The sequence below is a fragment of the Felis catus genome, chromosome B4 (assembly GCF_018350175.1).
Source record: "Felis catus isolate Fca126 chromosome B4, F.catus_Fca126_mat1.0, whole genome shotgun sequence".
Lineage (NCBI taxonomy): Eukaryota > Metazoa > Chordata > Mammalia > Carnivora > Felidae > Felis > Felis catus.
In genome coordinates this window covers 40,076,454-40,101,980 of record NC_058374.1, presented here as the reverse complement: position 1 = coordinate 40,101,980, position 25,527 = coordinate 40,076,454, and the positions used below count along the sequence as shown (strand labels likewise).

At 39.6% G+C, this 25,527-nt stretch overlaps 1 protein-coding gene across 1 annotated transcript in view; it reads right to left on the bottom strand.

Moving 5' to 3' along the window:
- The window catches only part of GALNT8 (polypeptide N-acetylgalactosaminyltransferase 8), a 49,301-nt gene that overhangs the window by 7,434 nt on the left and 16,340 nt on the right, over positions 1-25,527 (bottom strand). Inside the window, 11 exon segments of the mRNA XM_011283725.3 lie at positions 1,100-1,267; positions 2,296-2,391; positions 2,943-3,080; positions 4,040-4,166; positions 4,168-4,223; positions 9,528-9,642; positions 10,392-10,589; positions 11,076-11,077; positions 11,572-11,734; positions 11,979-12,000; positions 17,656-17,822. Of these exon segments, the coding sequence (XP_011282027.3) occupies positions 1,100-1,267; positions 2,296-2,391; positions 2,943-3,080; positions 4,040-4,166; positions 4,168-4,223; positions 9,528-9,642; positions 10,392-10,589; positions 11,076-11,077; positions 11,572-11,734; positions 11,979-12,000; positions 17,656-17,822 (1,252 nt within the window).

The window sequence follows — 25,527 nt, the reverse complement described above, 5'->3', positions numbered from 1 at the left end:
AGATGGCTTCTCAAAGAAAACAATGTCTAAGGCCAAGGAACACTCTGTAGTTGGCCCAGTGTAGAGGCAGGAGGAGAGGGAACAACAGGTAAACAAACATCTAGGAGATGAGAGGGAGCATAGCCTTTCCTAGAATTACATGTAGTTCCATTTAGGGCAGGAAGTATAGAGCAGGAAGATGACTTACCCTCCTCCTCCTTCTCACTGATATTGCCTAATTCAAAAAGACTTAATATAGGATCCAAAAATCTTCTGAAATTGTAAGCAAAATTGTGCACATATGTGCATATATATGTTTTCTGGAAAGAAGATTCTCAAGAATTCTCAAAGGAGTTATTAGCTTTAAGTTAGGAATAAATTAGCTAGATTGATCCATATCTGTTAAAATGTAGTCCCTGAAGCTAATACAGTATCAAAATGCTCAAAGATACCATCACAGACAGAACATTGACTCTCTTCATCAGGACATCACATCTCTGCCAAGGTAGCTTAATGCAACCCTATCACACAGTAAATTCTTATGTAGATTGTAGTCAGTCAAATCCCTATGTCATTATCTTGTGAATTCTGCCAGATTCTCTCTACCCTGTTCTTGGTCAATTGATATTGAAGTTAAATCAGGGCTTTTACACTAGTCCCTATCAGATTTCAGCCCAGTGCTCCGGATTGTCTGATTATCATTAATAATAAAACTAATCATAACAGTTAATATTTATTGAATACTTTCTATGTGCAGGCACCATGCTAAATTCTTTACACAATCTCAATTAATCTTCCCTATAGGTTCCTAAAGTAGATATTGTGATCTCCATGTTATAAATGAGGAAACCAAGTCTCAGAGAGGGCAAGAAACTTGCTAATGGTGACTGAACTAGGACTGAACCCAAGCTCTTAACTCTTAAGCTATGACAGATTCCAATATTGCTTCCTTTACCCACCCACCTTTGCCAACAGACTCAGCATTCCATGCCCAGCTCCATTTCCAGTCTTTTCCCCAAAGACTTCCGCAAAGTCAATCTTTCCAAAACACTATCAAATCAAATATGAACTTCTCAGACTCGATTTCAAGATGCATATCCTTAAAAAAAATGTGACTCACCAGCTTAAAATCCCAATATATGTGCAGTCTGTTTTGGGCTACTTTGGAACATGGCTTTAAAGTGGGCTTCTCCCCATTGCCAGGGTCTGTCAGGCAGTGATCATCAGGATCTGCCTCTTCAATCAGTGGTCCCACATAGAACTCCCCAGTTAGGTGATAGTAGACATTCTAAAAGAGAGCACAGAAAGCTGCCATGGATATAGTCAGTGGGGAGAGCCTTGACTTTATAGAGGGCATGAAGACTGCTCTTGAGTGAAGACACTCAGTCACCATGGGGGAGCACTGAAGTTTCCTAGGTAAAAAGGAGTCACTTCTGCCTCCTTCTCCCCAACCCCCAATTGATTCTAGGAAGAAAAACAGGCATGAGAAGAGGGCACTAGCCTTCCTGCTTCCATACAAGGGCTCCAACATAATCATGACTTGCATGGATAAGGGAGATTATCTTTCACACACACACACCCAAACCCCTGAACTTCAGAAGCTGTCATCATAAACCCCAGCTATGGACTGGGCTTGTCAAGAACCCTTTCCAATTCTTAATCTAATACTGTCTTGCTAAGTGAGCTTGGACAAATGGGCTGTTTTTGTGTCTCAGTGTTTTCATTTGTCAAGTGGAAATGCTATCTATCCTGCATACCACCAAAAGTTTCTTGCGAGGGCAACATGCAAGTAACAAGAGAGATGTGAATATTCTTAGGAGAAAAATTCCCCTGGAGGCAACTTCCATTTGGTGTCAGATCTCTTCTATTCTATGGAGTAACTTCCATTTAGCCTCTCTCTTCTCTAGCCCATTTCCTTCTCTACAGAAGAAGTCACAGGTAACATCACCTGCCTACCTCCCAGGGCATCCTGAGAGCAGTGGGAGGATGGTGGAGGCAGTGAGGAGACAGGAATAGGAAGGGACTGGAGGTTACTGTCAATGAAAATATTACCATTGAGAATGAATGTGACAGAGCATAGGCTTTGTACCTATCCTCCCTACACCTGAAGTGGAACTGTCTAGCTATGACCTTTTGAATGGACTTGGAAGTGCTTAGTTATAAGAACAGGCTTGGATTTCACCCTTACCCATCACCCAGGAAACTCAGATCCTGCCTTTCCATCATCTAACACCAAGTCCAATTCTGGCAAAGGTTGCCAGGGGCTGAGCTACAACAGACTCACCCTGCCAGGGCAGGGGAAATTGTGGAAAATACCTGTGTACTGTATTCATGACAGTAATACATGATGGAGGTGTTGGATGAAACAAGTCCCTGATCTAGGCAGATATTTTCATCCAATGTGTTTTTCATCTGAAAGGACAAAACACACAAAAACACCATTGGAAAGAGGCAGACAAGGAGGGCCCTCAAGCCTCCCCTGGCCCTGTATTTTCCCCACTACTCCAAGGGTGCCAGAAATTACCAGCCAAAAAAGGAACAGGAGGTTGTGATCTTGGGAGCCATTTTCTATGCACTAGACAAGTGCTAGAATGAGGCACTACTGTGATGCCCCTTCCTGAGAACACCCACCCTTCAGACTGTCAGAGCACATATAGAGAAGGGGAGCCAGGCCAGACATTCTGGTTGGCTGAGAAACTGAAAGGGGCAGATCTAGGGTTGCAGTTTGTGAAATAAGAAACCAGAGACAAAGACATGGAAAAAAGATGGGATCTGGGGAGCAAGAGATGAAAAGAAACTGAGAGAGCTCAAGGGCAAAATGCCAAGAAAGAAATTAGGGGTACAAATCCATCCTGGGTAGGATGGATTTTGGAAACCCTTTTCTGGGTAGTCATGCAGTTCAGGTCTTACTGTCTCTTACAGTCAAATATTTAACATTTGAAATGCAATTTCATAATACATACTCTTCCATAGCCCACAATGTTGTGAATTGGCTTCAGGTTTGGATAAACATTTTTCAGATACCAGTCAAAAGTTTTACATTTCAGTTTCTTCCGGAGTGCCATTCTGGAAGAAATGTCTCCAAAATCGATTCCAGTGTTCTATAAATAAAACATGGAGTGTTTCTGTGCCTTGTAACATCCTTGACTCCACCAAAGGGTATGGATGACGCATGAGGGAATGGAATATTTTCCTGATAGCGTATAAGGTAACCTTGATAATTATAGTTTTCCAGAGAAAGTGGGAAGAGCTTGAACCCTTGTAATCACTGCTGGTTTAAAAGGCACTTGCAAGGTCTGTGCAGTGGGGTCACTCAGGTTTATTTCTCATCATTAGCAAACTAATGCAAACTGTTCCTATTTGAGATAATGCTTACACCAGTAAGGCACAAAATATTCCTCATGATAGCCAGAAAAGGCTTTTGAAAGGAACATTCTGGTAATGAGATGTAAAGGTTAAAGGAGATTTTCTACAAGTGACATCTATGGGGAATCAAAGGGGAAGAATGCTTGAGCCCAGAGCCACAGATCCAGGTTAGAAGACAGCATACCATGCCAGCCTCTTGTGGCTAACCTTAGCCAAGAAGGCCATCCTGATTTGGGTGCACCCAGCAGGGTTGCTGTCCCTACTCCCACCATCCCACATCCCACCTGCAATGACCAGTGAATTCTTGATGTCAAGCCCTGCCCCACAAGGAATCTCCTAGTACAGATGATGCACGAAGAACATGGAATCTAGAAGATTCCTTGGTTTGAATCACATCTCTGCTTACTACTTTATTACCTTAAACAAGTTCCTTTCAGCTCTCTGTGCTTTGGTTCTCCATTGTAAATGTGGGAGTCATAAAAACAAAACCTATCCCATAGATATGTTGCAATCTAATGACTTCCTGGCGCATAGTATTACTACATTAATGTTAAGTGTCATTATCATCACACTATTGGGACTTTAATTTTTTAGGATGGGAAGGCACTTTCACTCTATCCCACCCATCTCTTACCATTACCACCACCTTCTCCTTCTTTGTTCTTCCTTGCTTCTGTTCAATTCCATGACAAACCTGGAGAGGTATGTTCCAAGCCATGTAGACCACGTATTTGTGCTCATCCATCCAGATTTCAGCCACTCGCAGAGCATTGTGCTTCAAGGCAAGACTCAGATCCAAGGCATAGGGCTTGTGGTGTCTCTAGGTGAGAAATCCTGGAACAGGACAAGATCTCGATGCTCCCTCCACACTGCCACACCTGTAAGAGAAGAAAAGAAAAGTCACCTGGGCAGGCTGAACCCATGGCCAATAAGTGGCATAGTTTGTAGACTCACAGAGACACGTTGTGGAACCATTTTTTTTTAATGTAAATTCAGTCCTGCCACTGCCATCTCTATGTTACCTCTCAACCAACCAACATAAAACAACCTATGTTAGAAGTCTACCAAAATGCTTTTCTCCTGTTGTTCAGACAGCCTCAAAACTCCTACCTCCTTCAGGAAATCTTCCTGAACAGACAAAAGGAGTGGCTGCCTCTGCTCCTTTATCCCCAAGAAAGTACCAAAGTCCTGAGAGGCACCACACCCTGAACCAATCTCACTGGACTTAACTTTGTGCTGGACAGACTCTCAGAAGCTCCCATGATCCCTGCCTCCTAGTGTTCCCTATTTCCCTCTCTTTGAGTGTAGGCTTTTGATGTCCTTGTATCCAACAGAGTATGACAAAGGTGACAGTATGTACATGAGTGCTGTGTGTGATTATGCTATATAAGATTGCAGGGGCGCCTGGGTGGAGCAGTCGGTTAAGCATCCGACTTCAGCCAGGTCATGATCTCGCGGTCCATGAGTTCGAGCCCCGCGTCAGGCTCTGGGCTGATGGCTCAGAGCCTGGAGCCTGTTTCCGATTCTGTGTCTCCCTCTCTCTCTGCCCCTCCCCCATTCATGCTCTGTCTCTCTCTGTCCCAAAAATAAATAAACATTGAAAAAAAATTAAAAAAAAAAGATTGCAGTGTCCATCTTGATAGGAGACATGATGTCTTTCTGGCTTTGAAGAAAGAAGCCACCATATTGTGAGCCACCATAATGGAGAAGGCCACAAGGCAAAAAACTAAGGGAGGCTTCCAACTATTGGTCAGCAAAAAAATGTAATAATTTCTCAGTCTGGAGGACTTCAAGGAACTGAGTTCTGCCAACAATCACATGAGTTTGGTAGATCTTTACACAGTTGATCCTAGATGAGAGATGAGAACTGAGCCAACACCTTGACCATAGCTTTACAGAGGATCCTGCTAAGCCATGCATGGACTCCTAGTCCACAGAAACTGTGAGATGGTAAGTGCACCTTGCTTTATATCACCAAGTTTGTGATAATATTATTACCCAGCAATAGATAACTAATACAAGTCATTCTTAAAGAAGAGATACCATGACTTACCATGTAATTATAAAAATCCATATTCCAGATGGGTACAAACATACTTGCCAGGCCACACAATCTAATATTTGGTTTAAAAATAGTCTTCATCTAGATAGATGATATAACTATCTAATGATATTAGATTGATATAATGGCTCCATTGTCTTCTCTTCATGGTTTCTCAAGAAAGGTACAGTTTCAGGGGTTAATTAGCCTATCTGGCAGTAGTTAGAAACTTACTGCATTCATGCCCAAAGGGACTTCTGAGATGAGAGTGAGCAACTTCGGTCCCCCTGGTTCAGGACCACCTGAAAGGTCAATCCTCTTGCCTGACTTTCAATTTTTTTTCATCTTTTCTTCTACTTTTGAACTCACAGATTCTCCTCCCTCACCCCCCAAAACCGAGAATAGCACAGTGACAAAAAATCAGGCTTTGAAGTCAGACTAACCTGTGTTCAAATCCTGACTCTATCACTGCACAGCTGGCAACTAGGGGCAAAAACACTTCCCTTCTCTGAGCCTCAGGTGGCTCATCTACAAAATGGCACAAAGCTGCCAGTAGGACTAAGCAGCATAACAAAGGTCCATAAATGGCTATGATTTTTAACTTCAAACAGTTCTTTTCTTCCAATATCCTCTTCCATTTCTTTTCATTAGTTTCCAGAATCATATGAAGGTTACATCTGATTTGTTTTCAGATTTTATATTCTGAAGCCAAACATCTAAAATTTCAAATACAAATTTACTTCAATTTTTTTAGTTGATGGTAGTTTCCAATCCACAGGAATTTAGGGGAGAAAAAACTTTTGGCACAAGAAACCTTAAATTCAAGTGAAAAGATGAAAGTCATGATTGCCATTTATGAAATAATGTTAACCATTATCTCTGACCAACAGTTGTCAAATCTCACTCTTTCAACTTGTTCCCACTTGCCAAATGCATCTCCATTTTCATTCCCTAAATCTATCTGTGTGTGTGTGTGTGTGTGTGTGTCTACCACACACAGAGACAGGAAGCTTCTGCTTATAATAACAATAACTTGCTTTGTGGCACATATTACCTTAATATTTTTCATGAATTTTCCTCACCATGTAGGTATTATTATTATCACAATTTAAGTAAGTTGCCCACATTTACCAGCCAGTAAATGACAGAGCTGGATTCTGAACCCAGGGAGTAAGCATGTTAAGCTTTGGCAAGAGGTCAGAAATACATAAGGTGCTTAATAAATGCTCATCTTTCTTTCTTGTGCATCAGCCCAAACAGCCTGTCTCCATTTATACGTGTCCATGTACACCATCACTGCCATGCTTCTAGATGTCAGAATAAAACATTCCATGCAGCTCTGATGTACCCTAAGATCTGTCATTGGAAAAAGACAGATCTTAACAAGTGCTGACAGGTTTTAAAAGTCAAATAGCCACACTCACAAACTAAGGAAACTGGATATGGGTAGAACTGTTTTATCCAATAAAAGGAAAAGGATGGCTCTTCCCTGACCCTCTGTACATTTCCCGCAAAGTCTATCAAAAAAATCACAAAATGTTAAAAGCAAGAGGATTTCTTGTGGAAACTAAAATGGCAGAGTTCAATACAAGGTGGGGGAATGAAAACAGAAAGGCAGCAAAAGGAGAGAGTAGAGAAAAATGAGGAACTCAGAAATGGTAAGAAGGGCTTAGGGTCCTAACTTAGGTAATTGGGGCTCCAGATAAATTCATGGAAAGCTATAGTAGGTAGGAAAACCTCAACTATAATGTAACTAGGGTCATCTTAGGACTTTGCTAAGTACCATACATAAAATAATTGTTTCTACATTTATATTTTTATGCTGGAGACTAATTGTATTCCAAATATCTATTCCCTTTACAACTGTAGTTATAGAAAGAATAACTGCACACATAAGCAACTAGCTGAAATCTACATTTCACAGACTCTTTTGCTCACCAGTGACCATATGACCAACAGTCATGGGATTTGAGGGGAAATGACATATATAACTTTTGGGTAGTGCCCTTAAAAAGAAAGCATGCTCTGCCTTTCCCCTTTTGTATTCCTATTGACTAGAATACAGGTGTGGTGCTGAGTGACAGAACCACAAGATGGAAGAGTCTTGGTCCCCATCACCCTGCAGCTGCCATCTCAATCCTGAACTGCTTTTGTTCAAACTGTTATTGGAAAAAGGAATCAATTTCTATGTTGTTTAAACCTGTTATTTTAGCCTCTCGCACAGAAGCCAAACAAGAATTCTAATTAATATCTTTACAAATCATTTAAAATTATTTATTACATTTTAACTGTGCCATTATCCTTACAAGGTAGATTAAGGAAGGATGCTTCTCCCCTTGCATAAATGGAAAAATTTGTCAAGATAATCACACAAAAAGTAGTTTTCTCTGCCAAACAATGACTGTTGGCTTAAGGTATAACCCGGATAGAGACTCAAAGTATATTTGTTAACACATAAATATGGGGGCCTGGCTAGTACTTAATTGGGTATAATATGTAGTTCTAAGGTCATCAGTTCCAGGGAAAAGAAACTGAAAATATTAGATCTGAGCAAGCTTTAGAAAATACCATATGCTTCAAAAAAAAAAAAGGCACCATTTTATAGAAGCTTGGTCCACAGTGAGTTAGCAGAGTCAGGATTAGAACCAAGTACAGCATTTTTTACAATGCCATCCTGACAGTCTTATTATTATTTTTTTTATCATTAACCATTTATGAGCATAAGCCACATGTCACCCACCATGCTAGGTGCTTAATGTAGCAGGTATGACATAGAGAGCATGTATACTGCCCAAGATAACACAAACTTTCAAGTGGCAGAGTAGGATTTGGACTTAAGTCTGTATGTCTCCAATACCCATGAAATTTTCACTAACTTATACTGCCTTTTGTAAGAGTTAAACCTTAGTCTGGAAGATTAAAGAAAGATGTAAGAACCATCAGAAACCCAAGGGGTAAGGTCTTTAAATAAAGGTCTGTATATTATACAGGAGAGGCAAAAGGAATACTCTGGTGGGGGGGGGGGGATGTTTTATGCATGAAATCTGTTCCAAACTGATAAGTTGAATTTATTGACCCCAATTCTTCATACTTCTCTTCATGGCTTCATTGTAGACAGACTTCACTGTAAACAGACACCATGGAAGTTGGAGTTGGCCATGTGACTTACCTTAACAAATGGAATAGAGCACAAAAATAATGTGCTAGTTCCAAACCCAGGCCTTAAGAGACATCACATGTTTCCACTTGCCCTCTGTTGCATAAGAAGAACTTTACCAAGGTAGCTGCTGTCCCATTGGCCTGAGCCTCAGAATAAACATGTGTGAAACAGAGACACCCACGCAAGCCCAGCTGGACCTGGGTATCTCTGAGAATAAATTATTGTTGTTTTAAGTTTCTGAGTTTGGGACAGTTTGTAACACAGCATTTTTGTGGCAGGAGCTAACTAATACACTGATGTAATATGAACCCGCACTTGAATTTTCTCCAGTAGTCTTAGTTTGCACACCAAATTTATACAGCACAAAAATTCAGGTTGTTTGTTTGACCTGAGAAATCATGGGAAGCTGTCAGGGGAACGGAAGAGGCATCATTACTGAACCGTGAAGCCAGTGCTGTTCCAGACACACAGGAAGTTAATCAGAAGTAGAACTGGTTTGAGAATTTCATGCTGTACAACCCATCACTGGCTATTTGTCCTGGACAAGACTACATCTCAGAATGAACTTATGTCATGATGTCAGCTGCTCCATCTGTCCATACAGGAGCATGTTGGTTGCCCACACATCTGTAGCACCCGATCCTTCTGCCCATTTCAAATTCCCTTTAGCTAATCTTGTAGATAGCTGCCTGACTTAAAGTTGGCTTAAAGCATCCTAAGAGATGCTTAGAAACTGCTTGGAGTCTGCTGAGCTTCAATTCTGCCCCTTTCCATCCATATTTCCCAGATTATATAGACCTATACCAGAAAGCTCTACTCCAGAAGTTTTACTGCCTATCCCTAGTGATCCAGAAACATGAGAATATGTCTATTTCTTGAGCCAATGACATTCAGCCTTGTTCCAGAATTCCAGAGATCCTACCAACCCTCCAATTATTTCCCCTTCTTTTTTGTCTCATAATAAGAAGGAAATATATCCACCCTCAAGCTAAGTTCCACATTTTCTCCTCCATAGACCAGCATTCCACCATCCAGAGATCCAATCACTCCCAAGAAGATCCTGTTGGCAGCCAGGATGCCCATGATGGAGGGACTCCTGTAGAACACACAACAATAGAGTTATTAACCTCTCGAGGAGGAATGGTCAGGATGAAGGTGGGTGAGGGGGTAGGAAGCCAATTTGGCTTTCAAAACTCTACTCAAGCCTCTACCTATCTTGAAGGCTTTTCTTAAACCCTCAGACTGAACTTTGTGCATGTAGCCTTCCCTTGTCCCCATGCTACCATAGCCTTGTCAATTATATTGACATTACATCTTTTGGGGGGATCCTGGTGGCTCAGTCAGTTAAGTGTCAGATTCTTGGTTTCAGCTCAGGTCATGATCTCATGGTTTGTGAGTTTGAGCCCCATGTCAGGCTCCATGCTTACAGTGTGGAGCCCTACTTGGAATTCTCTCTCTCTCTCTCTCTCTCTCCCTCCCTCCCTCCCTCCCTTCTTCCCTTCTGCTACCTCACTCTCTCTTTCTCAAAATAAATAAATAATTATAAAAAAATAAATTCCATTTTTTTCATCTTCATATCCTTACTTCATAGCCTGATAAAAGCTTCAAATGGTTTTTAAAATATTACATGCTGTGCTTAACTTTGTTTGAAAGCCCTTAAATAGTCTAAAGGGTCTATAATTTCTTATCCAGGATCAGTGTTTTTTTCCCTATCTTCTGTCCCTCACCCCATCTCCTCCACTTCTCCCACCCACTCTCATCAGTACCACCAAAGATAAACAAAACAAACACCATTTATTCCTGATTTCCCAGGTGTCAATCAGGTTCCCTAAGCCCCACACTTACTTCACTGGAGCAGTGACGTTATGCAGATCAATCCAGTCCTTTGGCAGAGGATCGTAGCAGCACCATAGTTCCCAAATGAACCCATCAACTGCCAGTGCATACTTCTCCAATTGGAAGGTGTCAAAATGAATGTTGTCAAAAACAGGAGACACAATCATTGTGTGGTCTTCCTGAATCCAAGCCAAAATGGGCTCTGCCCTGAAAGAAGAGTGTGCAACAAACCCAGGCTGGATATGAAAGTAAGGAGCAGAGAGAAGCAAACAAAACTTCTCCAAGCACCTTGCCCTGGTACTGAGCATCTTTTTCATTTGGGTTGTGCTGTGCAGTGAGTAGGACTCTCCAGAGTGCAGAGTCTCTATAGTTTTCAGGATAGCTGAGGCTGCTAGCAGCTGACTCGGGTCAAGAGCACATTTGGGGCTGGGGGGCACCTGGTGGCTCAGTTGAGCATCCTACTCTTGATTTTGGCTCAAGTTATGATCCCACAGTTGTGGGATCAAGTCCTTCATTGGGCTCCACACTCAGCATGGAGCCTGCTTGGGATTCTCTCTCTCTCCCTCTATCCTTCCCACACTTGAATGTGTGTGTGCATGCTCTCTTTCTCTCTCTCTGTCTCTCTCTCTGTCTCTCTCTCTCTCAAAATTAAAAAAAAAAAAAAAAGCAGATTTGGAATTAGTACCTAAATACCACTCCCAAGTCATTGTGAACAGAAACATTGGTATTCTGCCTAAATTTACATTATCTCTTTGGGTCTCCTTTTTTTTCCAAAATGATGTCTCTTTACTATCTGATTCTCCAAAGAACATAACTTTCTTTGTATCATGTAATTTCAGGGCTGGGAAAAACCTTAGGAATTATCAAAACATCATTTCTTCATTTTACGGTTAAGAACATAAATGTTTAGTTGGGTAATGTGACTGATTCAAAGTCACAAAGTTATTTAGCAAAGTCAAGGTCAGAATCCAGTTGTCAATACTCCAAGCCCATTTTTTTTTCTCTAGCACTAAACTATTTTTCTTAGCCAACAAAAAACCCTGAGTAAAAGCGCCCTATCTTTGGATATTTTCTTTGTTTAAAGTCTGGTACTGTCTTTCCCTATTTCCACAATATCCTGTCTTGTATGTAGTACAGGTACTGTATCTCCTTTCTGCCTTTTCCCAGAAGAAAACTGCTGGAGTCTTACACCATCAACGTTCACTTCAACATGAGCATCCAAGATGACAATCACATCAGCTATAGCCACTTTCCTGCCAGTGTTATGTGCTTGAGCAAGACCCTTTTTGTTCGTATGCCAAATTATTTTCACTAGTCCTGGATACCTCTGGTTATAAACTTTAATTTTCTTGGGGCACCTGGGTAGCTCAGTCGGTTAAGCGTCCGACTTTGGCTCAGGTCATGATCTCGCGGTTCATGAGTTCGAGCCCCGGGTTGGGCTCTGTGCAGACAACTCAGAGCCTGGAGCCTGCTTCTGATTCTGTGTCTTCCTCTCTCTCTGCCCCTCCCCTGCTCATGGTCTGTCTCTCTCTGTCTTTCAATAATAAATAAATGTTTAAAAAAATAAAAAAATAAAAATAAAATTTAATCTTCTTATCCAAGTATGCCTTTAGTTCTCCTGCCAACCGAATGCATACCTATAGAGATCCTGAGTGCCTTAATCAATGTGGTGTAGAAATTTCATTCTATTATATAGTAGTGGTTGAACTACCTCCAATTTAGGATGAACAATTCTACCATCTTGACTGAGAAAATAAGTAGTGTTTCCCCTGCACCTACCTCTCCTCTCCTTTCCATCCTCAGGCTTAATGCTCCATTCCTAATCCCCCTTGAAGTTAAACTACATTAGAATAATCATACTGCTTACTAAGTAATAAGGATTGTTATTCATGCTTTATGTATATTGAGAAATTCTTACGAATGAGTAGACAGACCTAACCTGAATAAGGCAGAAGTGCTGATGAACAGACATTGTGGAGACAGCCTGGAATCTCTTCCCCACAGCTAAATTCTCAAGATATTCTGAAGAATCCATAAACAACTGAAATTATTTTGTCTTGCTTTACATATTTCAACTTGCCCTACTCAAGGGCCAATTTTGGATAGAATGCCCAGACTAATGGCTTTTTCAGCTTCCAGATAATGAATTTATCCCCCAAATTATGCAAACAGGATTCACTATTCCTAGATTGTTTACTTTTTTTCCTCTCTCTCCTTTCTCTTTTATAAAGCCTGCCTATAAATTTGTTCTTTGACTCAGCCTACCAGCTGATTTCTTCATATGTATGAGAACAACTTGCATGCAAATCACCAAGCAGTGTTAAAATATCTAAATGACTCTGAGTATCCATTGATAACATTAATTTATTTAATTTTCAAATTATCCTACAAGGTAGGTACTTCAGTATCCTCACTTTATAGATGAAAAAACTGAGGCACAGAGAGACTAAGAAACCTAAGTTACACATCTAATAAGTGGCACACCTGGATGTGAGCCCTTGTTGTGTCTAACCATCATGCCATGCTACCTCAAGAGCTATGTATGAACTTGGTTGGGTTTTTCATGATTTCCCTCCATTCCTCTCTTCCCAGGGCCAAGAAACAAGATTCTTGCTGGTTTCTCCCTCACAAGAAGAGTAGATTTGTGAGTGCTGGAGTGGCCAAGATCTGGAATGACTGTGGCACAAAAATTTTCCCCCAAAATTTCCCAATTGCAGTCCAGGATGACTAACTCAGTAGTTGAAGGTGTTAAAGAGAGCCAGTGGATCTGAAGGCTGTGCCTACTGAGAGAAACCAAGCTGGAAAGTCCCTACATTCACCCAGTCACTACTTTTAGGAAGCAATCAGAAGGGATTGCCGTATTTTTTCTGCTTCTCCTGCCACTGAAAAGCTTGTGGCAAAGTGGGGGAGGGGAGCAGGAGTTTCTGTCACTTGACAGCGTGAAGAAAATGTAATCTGTGGAAAATGAAATCATGGATATTGCCTATTTTTCAGCAATGTCTTCAAGAAAACTCAAAGTGAATGGAAAATCTGGAAATCTTGGTGGTGGTGTTATTATCACTTAAAGGAGCAAGAGCAGGATTACCATAATTTCTGAAGCACCTTTTTTTTAAAGGCATTTGAAATATCTCACCAAAAACTATGAAGAATAATCTGTGTGGTTGGTTAGTTGTTAACATAGTTGTTAGTTGTAAACATAGTTGCTAACAGCATAGATAGGGATCACATTACTTCCAGATCAATCAGGATAAATAAGAAGAGGAAGATAAGGGTTAAAAATCATTTATGTGGAGTATTTTGTATGAGTTCTTAAATAAAACGTGTAAATCAAAATGGTGGTGGGGGCAAGAAGAGAGGTTGCCATAGATCCTGGGTATCTAGTCTGTAATTCAGCCTCTTTCACTATATAATTCTGTGTCACTTCACATTTGGGGATCTCTGTTTCTTCAACTTAGAAATGATGGATAATGTCAGGATCCTTCCACTTCCAAAATTCTATGAGTTGTAGATTTTAAGTCATCCTCTCAGAAATAATGCCTATATTCCAGCACAAGAATTAAAGAACCCTTGATGGATCTTCTGAAGTAAACTTATGCTCACTTCTCAACCTTGCTCTCCCACTGGTCCCCTTTGCCCCCAAACCCTTTGTTCCAGGATGCTCAGCTTAGGGTGCTTCTGGCTACTGCAGATTTGTTCACATTATTCTTTGCATCACTCTCTCTCCCCCAACCCCCACACATACACCCAATCATTGTTTTCTTTGCTTTTCTAAATCCTACCAAGCTTTCAAGTCCCAACCCAGGTCCTTCTCCTCCAGGAAGCCTCCCTAGATAATCCCAGGCTTTTCTCTGGGCTTTCTTACACTCACCGACAGCTCACTCAATTTAACACACCATTCTTTGGGGATGTGTCGAGTAAGAGATTGCTACGGCTGAGGTCAGAGAGGTCTTTTCCTACTTTCTCCTCTAAGGTTTTGATGGTTTCCTGTCTCACATTCAGGTCCTTTATCCATTTTGAGTTTATTTTTGTGAATGGTGTCAGAAAGTGGTCTAGTTTCAACCTTCTACATGTTGCTGTCCAGTTCTCCCAGCACCATTTGTTAAAGAGACTGTCTTTTTTCCATTGGATGTTCTTTCCTGCTTTGTCAAAGATGAGTTGGCCATACGTTTGTGGGTCTAGTTCTGGGGTTTCTATTCTATTCCATTGGTCTATGTGTCTGTTTTTGTGCCATCAACTGATGAATGGATAAAGAAATTGCGGTTTATATACACAATGGAATACTACATGGCAATGAGAAAAAATGAAATATGGCCTTTTGTAGCAACGTGGATGGAACTGGAGAGTGTGATGCTAAGTGAAATAAGCCATACAGAGAAAGACAGATACCATATGGTTTCACTCTTATGTGGATCCTGAGAAACTTAACAGGAACCCATGGGGGAGGGGAAGAAAAAAAAAAGAGGTTAGAGTGGGAGAGAGCCAAAGCATAAGAGACTGTTAAAAACTGAGAACAAACTGAGGGTTGATGGGGGGTGGGAGGGAGGGGAGGGTGGATGATGGGTATTGAGGAGGGCACCTTTTGGGATGAGCACTGGGTGTTGTATGGAAACCAATTTGACAATAAATTTCATATATTAAAAAAAATAAAAGAAAAGAAAATAAAGTGAGTTTCTTGTAGACAACAACAACAAAAAAACACACCATTCTTCAGATATTGGGATGTCTTTTTATGGGTATGTCTTGCCTCATCAATTAATATGAGAACTTCTTGAAATCACTGACATTCTCTTCCCTGCATAGTGTCTTGTTTTGGGTGCAAATTCAACAAATAGCTGAGAGTTATAAAATTTGCCTAAAATTTGAGAGAAAATACAGAATCCCACTTATATTAATATAATTTCTGAAAAGTTGGATTAGCCCTGTTGACACTTGAAACACTTGACCTAATGCAAATGAAGCTTCATATCGAGGGAAAAAAGGAAAGGGGAATACCTCTAACACCAGGTGATGGCATTTCAACAGTACTACAAATGATACTGAGGTAAACAAGGAGTAATAACACTAGCTAACATTTATTGGGAGCAAGTCCTTTGTTAAGGACTTTTCATGATTTAATCCCCAGACTGGCCCTATTAGGTAAACTATTTATTTCCCCCATGTTACAGATGAAAAAATGGAGACATGAAGTAATTGAGTGACTTGCCCCCCAAAGTCAAATGAATAGTAAGTTTCTCTTGTGGCATGAATCATGGTCTTCCATTTATTTTCCTAAACTTAACACAACATAGATTTTTGAGTTCCCTTGGAAGTAAGACCAATCTAGCTGATGTTTTCACAGTTAACGAGAGAGAAGCTAATTCCTATCCCAGAGACATCAGCCAAAGAATGATGAACAGTCCCCTCTTCTGTGCCCAAACATTATGGCTATGGAAAACATAATGGGTTACTGACTCAAGTGAGAGAAATGTGTTATATGATAGGGGCACGGTTCAGAACAATCTAGAGTTTTGCTTGACTTCTCTTTATGTGTCTACCCTACATTTGTAATCTTGTATCTTTTGAATTAATTGTTCCACAGGAAGAAATCTTGAATTAACTCTTATCTACTCTTCATGGAATGTGGTATTGAAGAACCATTGATTTTTTTTTCCCCACAGAAAAAGATATCTTCAGTGGTCTTCCATCTCAGCCCTTGTATTTGCCTCATGGAAAAGTTGAGTCTCAGAGAGGTAAGACAACTTGCCTCAGGTCATCTCACAGAGCCAGGGAGAGGAGCCAGGGTGTCTTCAGATGTCTAGGACAGAGGTCTTTCTAATCAAGCCCTTGTTTCTTGCTTAAAGACCACATGTGGAACTTGGAATCAGTCTCCATGCCCAGAAAGGAATGAAGTCAGCCATCTTCGTTTCTTTGGTTTTCAGTGGAATTTTGCTTAGGAATTGTACCTTTTTTGTGTGTGTGCAGATATTGAAATGACAAGAAAGGAAGCTATTTAAAGCATAAATAGGAGTATTTTAAGTGTCTGAAAATCCAACAAAGAAGGCTTGGAGGTCTTTTGTCTCTTCTTCTTGGGCCAAATTGCCCCTAACTTGAACTGCAGTAAATACCTCTCTGGTACTTAAAGATCCCCCTGAGAAGGAATATATTCTGCCTCCAATGGGCAACCACTTAACAATCTCTAGAAATTTCTTCCTTATTGCTAGCCCAAATTCTCTGGTTTTGTGACTTCATTCTAGTTTCTTTTATTTGGCACCCAAAATTTTAAAAACTAAGAGCTGAGAGGTTACTATGTGCTAAATGCTATTCATAATCTATGTACTATAACAGTGAACATAGTGGCTAGAGCTAGGGCTCTGGACTCTGAAATTTATGATCAAATCTCAATTCTGTAACCTACCAGCTGTATGATGTTGAGCAGGTTCCTTAACCAGACTATGCCTTAGTTTTTTGCATCTGTAAATTGAGCAAAAAGTGGTTCTTCCTCATAGGTTATTGTAATGATTAAAACAGTTAACATACATGAGGTGATTGGAACAATGTTAGCTGCCATGATTATCTCATTAACTCTCATGTAACTCTCATTACAGTTTATGAGATAGTTATTATTACCGGCATTCATGTTTTGCAGATGAGTAAATTGGAGCACGGAGAAGTTGAGATATCTATGGACATAGAGCTTATAAGGGAGGAAGTGGGATTCTGAAATCCCAGCAAGTGAGGCTCAGGTCCACTATCTCCCACTTTTCCATGTGTCCTTGCTGGATGAACTAGATAGGAATGGGGAGGGAGCATGCTGTGAGCAAGAGACATGGCCACTGTGAAGAGTCTCAACATCCAAAGCTCCCTTTTCTCTGGGTTTAATTACCTGGGAAGATTGCTTTTCCTCATAGGGAACAGTTCTGAATCCCTTCTTGGGATATAAGGTCTAACTGTGGATCCCACCTCACTCCCTCAGGTCCCCATCATGGTGCATGCATGGGAAGTCTTTGGAGTCACTCACTCCTGGGCCTGACTCAGCTCCACCACTAACTAACTATGCAATTTGGGCACACTATGTGGTCTATCTCTCTGTGTCCTAATTTCCTCATCTGTGTAATCAAGAAGATGATCCTCTGCCTTGACTTTGGAAGATTACTGCTTCCAGAACATAGGCCCTCAACAAATGATCCTTTTCTCTTCCCTATATGAGGAGCCCGAAGTGTCCCAAACTCTAACCTAGAACACTTTCCAACCTATCATGGTCAATAAACTATTATTCCTTGATCAAGTTGCTTACTGTTTAAGCTAAAATCGTTCACCAAGATGATCTCCTTTAACAATTGAGAGGGGGTGTGGTTAATGATACTAGTAATAGCCCATTCTATAATGGACAGAGCTTCATTCACGAATATGAGAATGACACCGAGGGATGGGAGTTGTGTAGGATATGCCTTCTGAAGACACCTGTAAGAAACCATTTTAAAAAACCACATTACTTTTTAAAAATTACTTAAACATTAACATCCAATTTACCCCTTCACTACATATGATGTTTTAATATATCAATCAGCTCACCAATCCCAAAACTTATTAAGAGGGGCAGCTCTCAGGTGATTATCACAGTAGCAACATTTTATATTTGTTTATACATAATTTTCCTGTTATATGGATAAAATCCATGTTTTTCTATTAATCTTCAAAAGATGTATATCCACTTGAACATCCAACGTTCCCCAAAAGGAATCCCTATTCCTCCCCCATCTCCAAATTACCTTCCTTGCCAGAGGCCTTCTGTCATTGCCACCACCTTTTCCCCATGTTCTCAGACCATCAGTCTTTATTGACACAAACCTCTACTCCACTGCTATAAAGTGGTAGGAAACTTTTCAAAGAATTATGCTTCACACATTTTTAATATAATACTTTACAATTATTAAATGCTTGCCATATGCTAGATATTAGCTTACTCTTTATTTTTAACATCTTTATTGAGATCTACTTTGTATATGATAAAACTCACCTATTTTAGAGTGTAAAATTGTTTTTTTATAATACAGAGTTGAGCAACCATTACTACTGCCAAATTTTAGAATATTCTCATCACACTAAAAAGAAACTCCATACACATTACCAGTCACTTTCCATTTCTCCCCAACCCATTCCACCCCCACTTCCTTTCTCCAAAGGAAACCACTAATCTCCTTTCTATGTCTAAAGAATTGTCCATTCTGGCCTTTCCATATAAATTGAAACATACAATATGTATTTTGTATGACTAGCTTCTTTCAGTTAGCATAATGTTTTCAAGGTTAATCCATGTTCTAATGTATCAAAACTTCATTCCTTTTTATTTTCAAATAATATTGCATTGTATGGGTATGCCACATGTTTATCCATTTATCAGTTGTTGGACATTTAAAATGTGTTCCATTTTGGGGACAGTTATTAATGCCACTGTGAAAATTCTTGAACAAGTTTTGTGTTGGCATATGTTTTCATTTCACTTATATATACATCTAAGAGTGCAATTTCTAAGTCATAGAACAACTCTGTTTAACAATTTGATGAACCACAGTAGTGTTTTCCAAAGTGACTGTACCATTTTACATTACCACCAGTAATGAAGGAGGTCCTAATTTCTCTACATCCTGGACAACACTTGTTATTATCTGTTGTTTTGATGATAGTCATCCTTGTGGGTGTGAATTATTATCTAATTGTAATTTTGATTTCCATTTCCCTAATAACTAATGATGTTCAGCATCTTTTCATATACTTGTTAGCCATGTGTATATCTTTTTGGAGCAATGTCTAAGCCCTTTGATTTTTTTATATTGAGTTATAAGAGTTATTTATGGCCAATTGATTTTTTTTAATATGAAATTTATTGTCAAATTGGTTTCCATACAACACCCAGTACTCATCCCAACAGGTGCCCTCCTCAATACCCATCACCCACCCACCCCTTCCTCCCACTCCCCATCAACCCTCAGTTTGTTCTCTGTATTTAAGAATCTCTTATGGTTTGCCTCCATCCCTCTCTGTTTGTAACTTTTTTTCCCCCTTCCCTTCCCCCATGGTCTTTTTAATGGATTTTTAGGATTTTCTATATATAAGATCATGTTATCTGAGAGTAGAAATAATTTTACTTCTTCCATCCCAAGATGGATGCCCTTTATTTCTTTTTCTTGCTTGGCTAAAATATCGAATACAAGGTTGAGGTCACATATACTTGTTTTTTGTCTTCATATGGGGAAAGCTTTCACTCTTTTACCATTAGGAATGATATGGGCTTTTTGTAGATGCCCTTTACTAGATAGAGGAAGTCCCTATCTACTCCTTGCTTGTTGCATGTTTTTAATCATAAATGGTGTTGGATTATCTAAAATGCTTTTTCTGTGTCTATTGAGATGATAGTATGCCTTTTGTCCTTTATTCTATTAAGATGATGTACCACATTGATTGATTTTTCAGAGTTTGAACCAAGTTTATATTGTTGGCTTAAATGCCCCTTTGTCCTGTTGCATATAATCTTGTTTCTATTCTGTTAGATTCAGTTTGCTAATATTTTCCTGAGGATTTTTACATTTATATTCATAAGGGATGCTGCTTTTCCATTTTCTTCTCTTGTGATGTTTTCTTCTGGCTTTGGTATCAGGGTAATATTGACCTCATATAACGAGTTGTGGAGTGTTCCCTTCTCTTCTATTGTTAGGAAGACTTTAGCAAGGATTGGAGCTAATTCTTGTTTAAACTTTGGTAGAATTCACCAGTAAAGGCATATGGACCTGAGTAGTTTTTTAGTTACTAATCCAATCTCTTGTTAGAGATATACTCAGATTTTCTATTTCTCCTTGAGCCAGTTTTGGTAGTTTGTGTGTTTCTAAGAATTTGTTCATTTCTTCTAGTTGTCTAGTTTCTTGGGAGACCATTGTTATAGTACTCCTTAATAGTCTTTTATTTCTGCAAGGTCAATAGTGAAGTCCCTCTTCCAATCCTGATTTTGTTTATTTTTTTCTTGGTCAGTTTAGCTGAAGTTTTATTAATTTTGTCGATCTTTCAAAACACAACTTTCTGTTGGCTTTCTTTATTGTTTTTATGTGTTTTTTCATGTATCTGTACTCTAGAAATTTTAAGTTATTCTTTTTCATGAATTTCTCCAGTCATCTAGTTATTTTGTTGAGAAGAAATGCTATACTCAACATTCTGCCATTCTGGAAGGAAGACTAAATCCATATATTTCTTAAAAATGTAAAGTAATTGCCAACATAAAAAAAATCCAGACTTTTGGACTCTGATAAATCAAACATTTGTCTCACTGCAACCATCTTCCCTGCTGATAGCACCTCCTCTGACCAGAGTCAGAGTTGCTATAGTTACTCACAGCATATGTTCCCCTGTTTACCAAGCCCTCATATAGCAGATCTGTATAGACATTTGAGTTGCATCCCCTGAGAGTGCAAGAATGTTTTAGGCAAAGGCTGCAGTACAGATGAATGCACAGGGGCACAGAAGAGTACACACTGTTTGAAGAACTACACTGCTCAGCATTAGTGACAAAAGATAAGGCTGGACAGACCAGCAGGACCAAACAATGGTTAAAAAGAGTAAGTAGAGGAACTGAAGCCTTTTAAGCATAGGACAGGTATAATAGGTATGAAGACCTCAGCTAAGACATACTCTGAAGAATGAAAAGAAGAACAATAGTCTCAATCTGATTTCCTAGTCACTTGACTATTGTGAACTGGTAGGGGGTTGGAGGAAGGATACCATACCATAATGCTTCTCAAGCTCTAGATGCATACAAACTACCTGAAGATCTTGATAAAAGGCAGATTCTGGTTCAGTAATTTTGGGCAGAATCTGAAATTCCACATTTCTAACAGACTGTCAGATAATGCCAATGCTGTAAAGAGTGTGGTACAATGAATATGAGCAAGTAAGCGCAAAGTCTGCAAATAGACCTGTATTCGAGTCATAACCCTGGCACTTTTTATTTGTATGATCTTAAAAAAATTACCTGCCTTATTTGTGTTTTCTTTACCTTGTCTATAAAACAGTAGTAGTAGTAATAATAACACTCACGTCATCGTTGTTTAAGAAAAAAACTTGCCCTATTTTCCACTTATGTAGAAGAAAACAGTTTGTCTCCCTTATTACTCACATTATTACTTCACAGACCACTTCAATTTTAACACTTCTGGTCACCAACTGTGTGTGTCTTTTTCCACACCAAGCAAGTCTCTCTGATGGCAGCTGGATATCCTATAACTTAACTCAATTTTGGTAGTATCTACTTGGAGGTAGCATTAGATTCCATAAATTAAGGGCTCAGTCTTACAAGACTGTACTCATCCTACTTCAGATGCCAGTTGCAGGTAGTAGGTTGCCAGCTTACCCACAAGTTTTGTCAGACTTGGCTACAAATTGAAGGTTCCTATTACCCCCTCCTCAGGTTCAACTAATTTGCTAGGGTCACTCACAGAATTCTGGGAAACACTAGCTTATGTTTACCAGTTTACTTAAGGATCTGATAATGGATACAAATGAACAGCCAGCTGAAGAGATACATCAGGCAAGATCTGCGAGGGTCCTGACTGCAGGACCTTCTGTCACCATGGAGCTGGGGTGTATTACCCTCCTTGTGTAGATGTGTTCACCAACCTGGTCTCCAAATCCCATACTACTGGGATTTTATGGGGGCTTCCCTACAGGCATGACCAAATATTAATTCTATTTTCAGTCTCTTTCCCTTCTCTGAGGGATCAGGGTGGGGCTGAAATTTTCAAGCTTCTAATTATGGTAGATCTTTCTGGTAACCAGCCCTCATCCAGGAGTCCATTCAGAGTCACCTCATCAGAACAAAAGATACTCATAGTGTTCTTATCACTTAGGAAATGACAAAGCTTTGAGCTCTGTGTCAGGAACTGGAGGCAGAGACAAATATATATTTTCTATGATTTCACAACAGTATCATTATGAGGGTCAATATAATAATGTGCATAAAGTGCTCAGAATAAAAGAAGGGCTCATTAAATGTTAACTGCTTTTATTATTACTTTGGTGATTATTGCTGTTCTTGTTGTTCTTATATTTGTTACTTGAATCGTGGCACCTTTCATTGAACTGGGAACAATGAGAGGAGAAAAAGTAATGGACATGTTTCGGTTTGGTCTTGTTGAGTAGGAAGTACCTGTGAGTCACACTAGGGAATTCCCCAGCAGGTCATTGCAAATATGGTCCTGGGGCCACAGCTGAACAATCTGGATTGAAGACATGTGAATTTAGGAGTCATTACCATGTAAGTGGTGGTTAAATTCACAAGAGTTGGATAAAATTACTCAAGTTACATGCAGAAAGGAGACTTGAGCTAAAGCCTGAGGATCATCAATATTTAAAGCAAAGGCAGAGGGATGTAAGAGATAAACCTTAAATTCTTTCAAGCTCAGTGGCAGTTCTTAATGTCCAGTACCTGTTGCTTATATATAAATATGTATTTTTATTAATTTTTAAATTAAATTTAAGGTAGTTAACATACAGTGTAGTAGTGATTTCTGGAGTAGAACCCAGTGATTCATCACTTGCATATAACACCCAGTGCTCATCCCAACAAATGCCCTCCTTAATGTCCATCACCCATCTAACCCATCGCCCCACCCACCTCCCCCCTAGCAACCCTCAATTTATACTGTGTATTTGAGAGTCTCTTATGGTTTTCCTCCTACTCTGTTATTTATCTTATTTTTCCTTCCCTTCCCCTATGTTCATCCATTTTGTTTCTTAAACTCCACATATTAGTGAAGTCATATGATATTTGTCTTTCTCTGACTGACTTATTTCACTTAGCATAATATACTTTAATTCCATCCACGTTGTTGCAAATGGCAAGATTTCATTCTTTTTGATCACTAACATTCATCAGTCAATGGACATTTGGGCTCATTCCATAATTTGGCTATTGTTGATAATGCTGCTATTAACATTGGGGTGCATGTGCCCCTTTGAATCAGCATTTTTGTATCCTTTTGACAAATACCTAGTAGTTCAATTGCTGGGTGGAAGGGTAGCTCTATTTTTAATTTTTTGAAGAACTTCCATACTGTTTTCCAGGGTGGCTACACCAATCTGTGTTCCCACCAACAGTGCAAAAGGGTACCTACCCCTTTCTCTACATCCTCATCAACATCTGTTGTTTCCTGAGTTGTTCATTTTAGCCATTTTGACAGATGTAAGGTGATATCTCATTGTGGTTTTGATTTGTATTTCTCTGATGATGAGTGATGTTGAGCATCTTTTAATGTATATGTTAGCCATCTGGACATTTTTGGAAAAGTGTCTATTCATGTCCTCTGCCCATTTCTTCACTGGATTATCTTTTTTTTGGGGGGGGTGCTGAGTTTGGTAAATTCTTTATAGATTTTGGATACTAACCCTTTATCCAATATGTCATTTTCAAATATATTCTCCCATTCTGTTGGTTGATTTTTAGTTTTGTTGATTGTTCCCTTCACTTTGCAGAAGCTTTTTATCTGGCCCTAATAGTTCATTTTTGTTTTTGTTTCCCTTGCCTCCAAGACATGTCTAGTAAGAAGTTGCTGCAGCTAAGGTCAAGGAGGTTGCTGCCTGTTTTCTCTTCTAAGATTTTGATGGTTTCCTTTCTCACATTTAGGTCTTTCACATGTATTTAGTTGAGAGTAAGAGTCAGTCTTCTCTTCCCTCTAATCCACATAATCCAACCATCTTCAGATTTTCTTTCTTCCACTCAGTCTCCCTTGCTTCCTTTTGAATACTTTCTCGGCTATATTCTAAATGCTTTAATAACACTTCTCTTATCCACACTCCACATTCTCCTACCCACCTTATATCAAGAGAAACAAGAAATGTGGCTCCTGCCGTTCCAAAAAGAATGATCTCCCCTTCCTCCTTGCTCCTTACCACCTGACCTGGAATGGTTAGACCAGCTCTGTTCAATAGAATTTTCAGCAATGATGGGGGCATCTGGGTGGCTCAGTCAGTTAAGCGTCTGACTCCTGATTTTGGCTCAGGTCATGTTCTCACAGTTCGTGGGTTTGAGCTCTGTGTCCAGCTCTGTACTGAGAGCCTGGAGCCTGAATAGTATTCCCCCCTCTCCTTGTCTCTCTGCCCCCTTCCCCGCTCATGTTTACTCACATTTTCTCTTTCCCTCTCTCTCAAAATAAATAAATAAACATTAAAAAAGAAATATTCAGAAATGATGGAAATGTTCTAAACCTGTTCTGTCCATTAAGATAGCCACTAGTCACGTATGGCTATTGAGCACTTATAATGTTACTAGGGAACCAAAAACTAATTTTTTATTTAATTAAATTTTAATTAATTAAATTTAAATACTTACATGCGACTAGTGGCTACCATACTGGGCAGTGCAGCAAAAGATACTGAAAAATATTTATTAGTTGGATGACAGTTACAGGAACTGATCTTTGGCAACTCCTTCCAACATAAGACCACAATCTCTCCACTCCCCCAACAGCAGAAGGGCACAATAGGAGAAATTGATAAGGTAGCTTCTAGTTGTTAGATATAGAAAGATAAACTTGTGTATATCACAAGTTTACCTGAAACTATCATTGTGTATAACAAACCAATACACACATATCGAAACAGACTTTAAACAATTGTAAAATATATTCTTGCATTGGGATTTCCCAAGGCAAGTTATGCCAGCAGCAAGGTGGCTTAATATTTTGCTAACACCATCTTGAAATTCTTCACAGTTTTTGAACAAAAGGTCCCACATTTTCATTTTGCACTGGGCCCAGCAAATATTGTAGCTGGTCCTGGCCACAGCATTTTGGTAAACTCCCTATTAAAGATTAGCTGTTAAAGCTATGCCTTTGCATGTGTCTAATTGTTTGCTGGTATTTAACATCTACCTATGGAGTGCCTGAGTGGCTCAGTTAAGCATCTGACTTCAGCTCAGGTCATGATCTTGCAGTTCGTGAGTTCGAGCCCCACACTGGGCTCTCTGCTGTCAGTGTGGAGCCTGCTTCTGATCCTCTGCCCCTCCCCCACTCGCACTCTCTGTCTCACTCCCTCTCAAAAATAAATAAATAAATAAATAAACTTTAAAAAAATCTACCTAAGCTCAATAAAGTAACTGGCCAATTCTCCAATTCCACACAACACT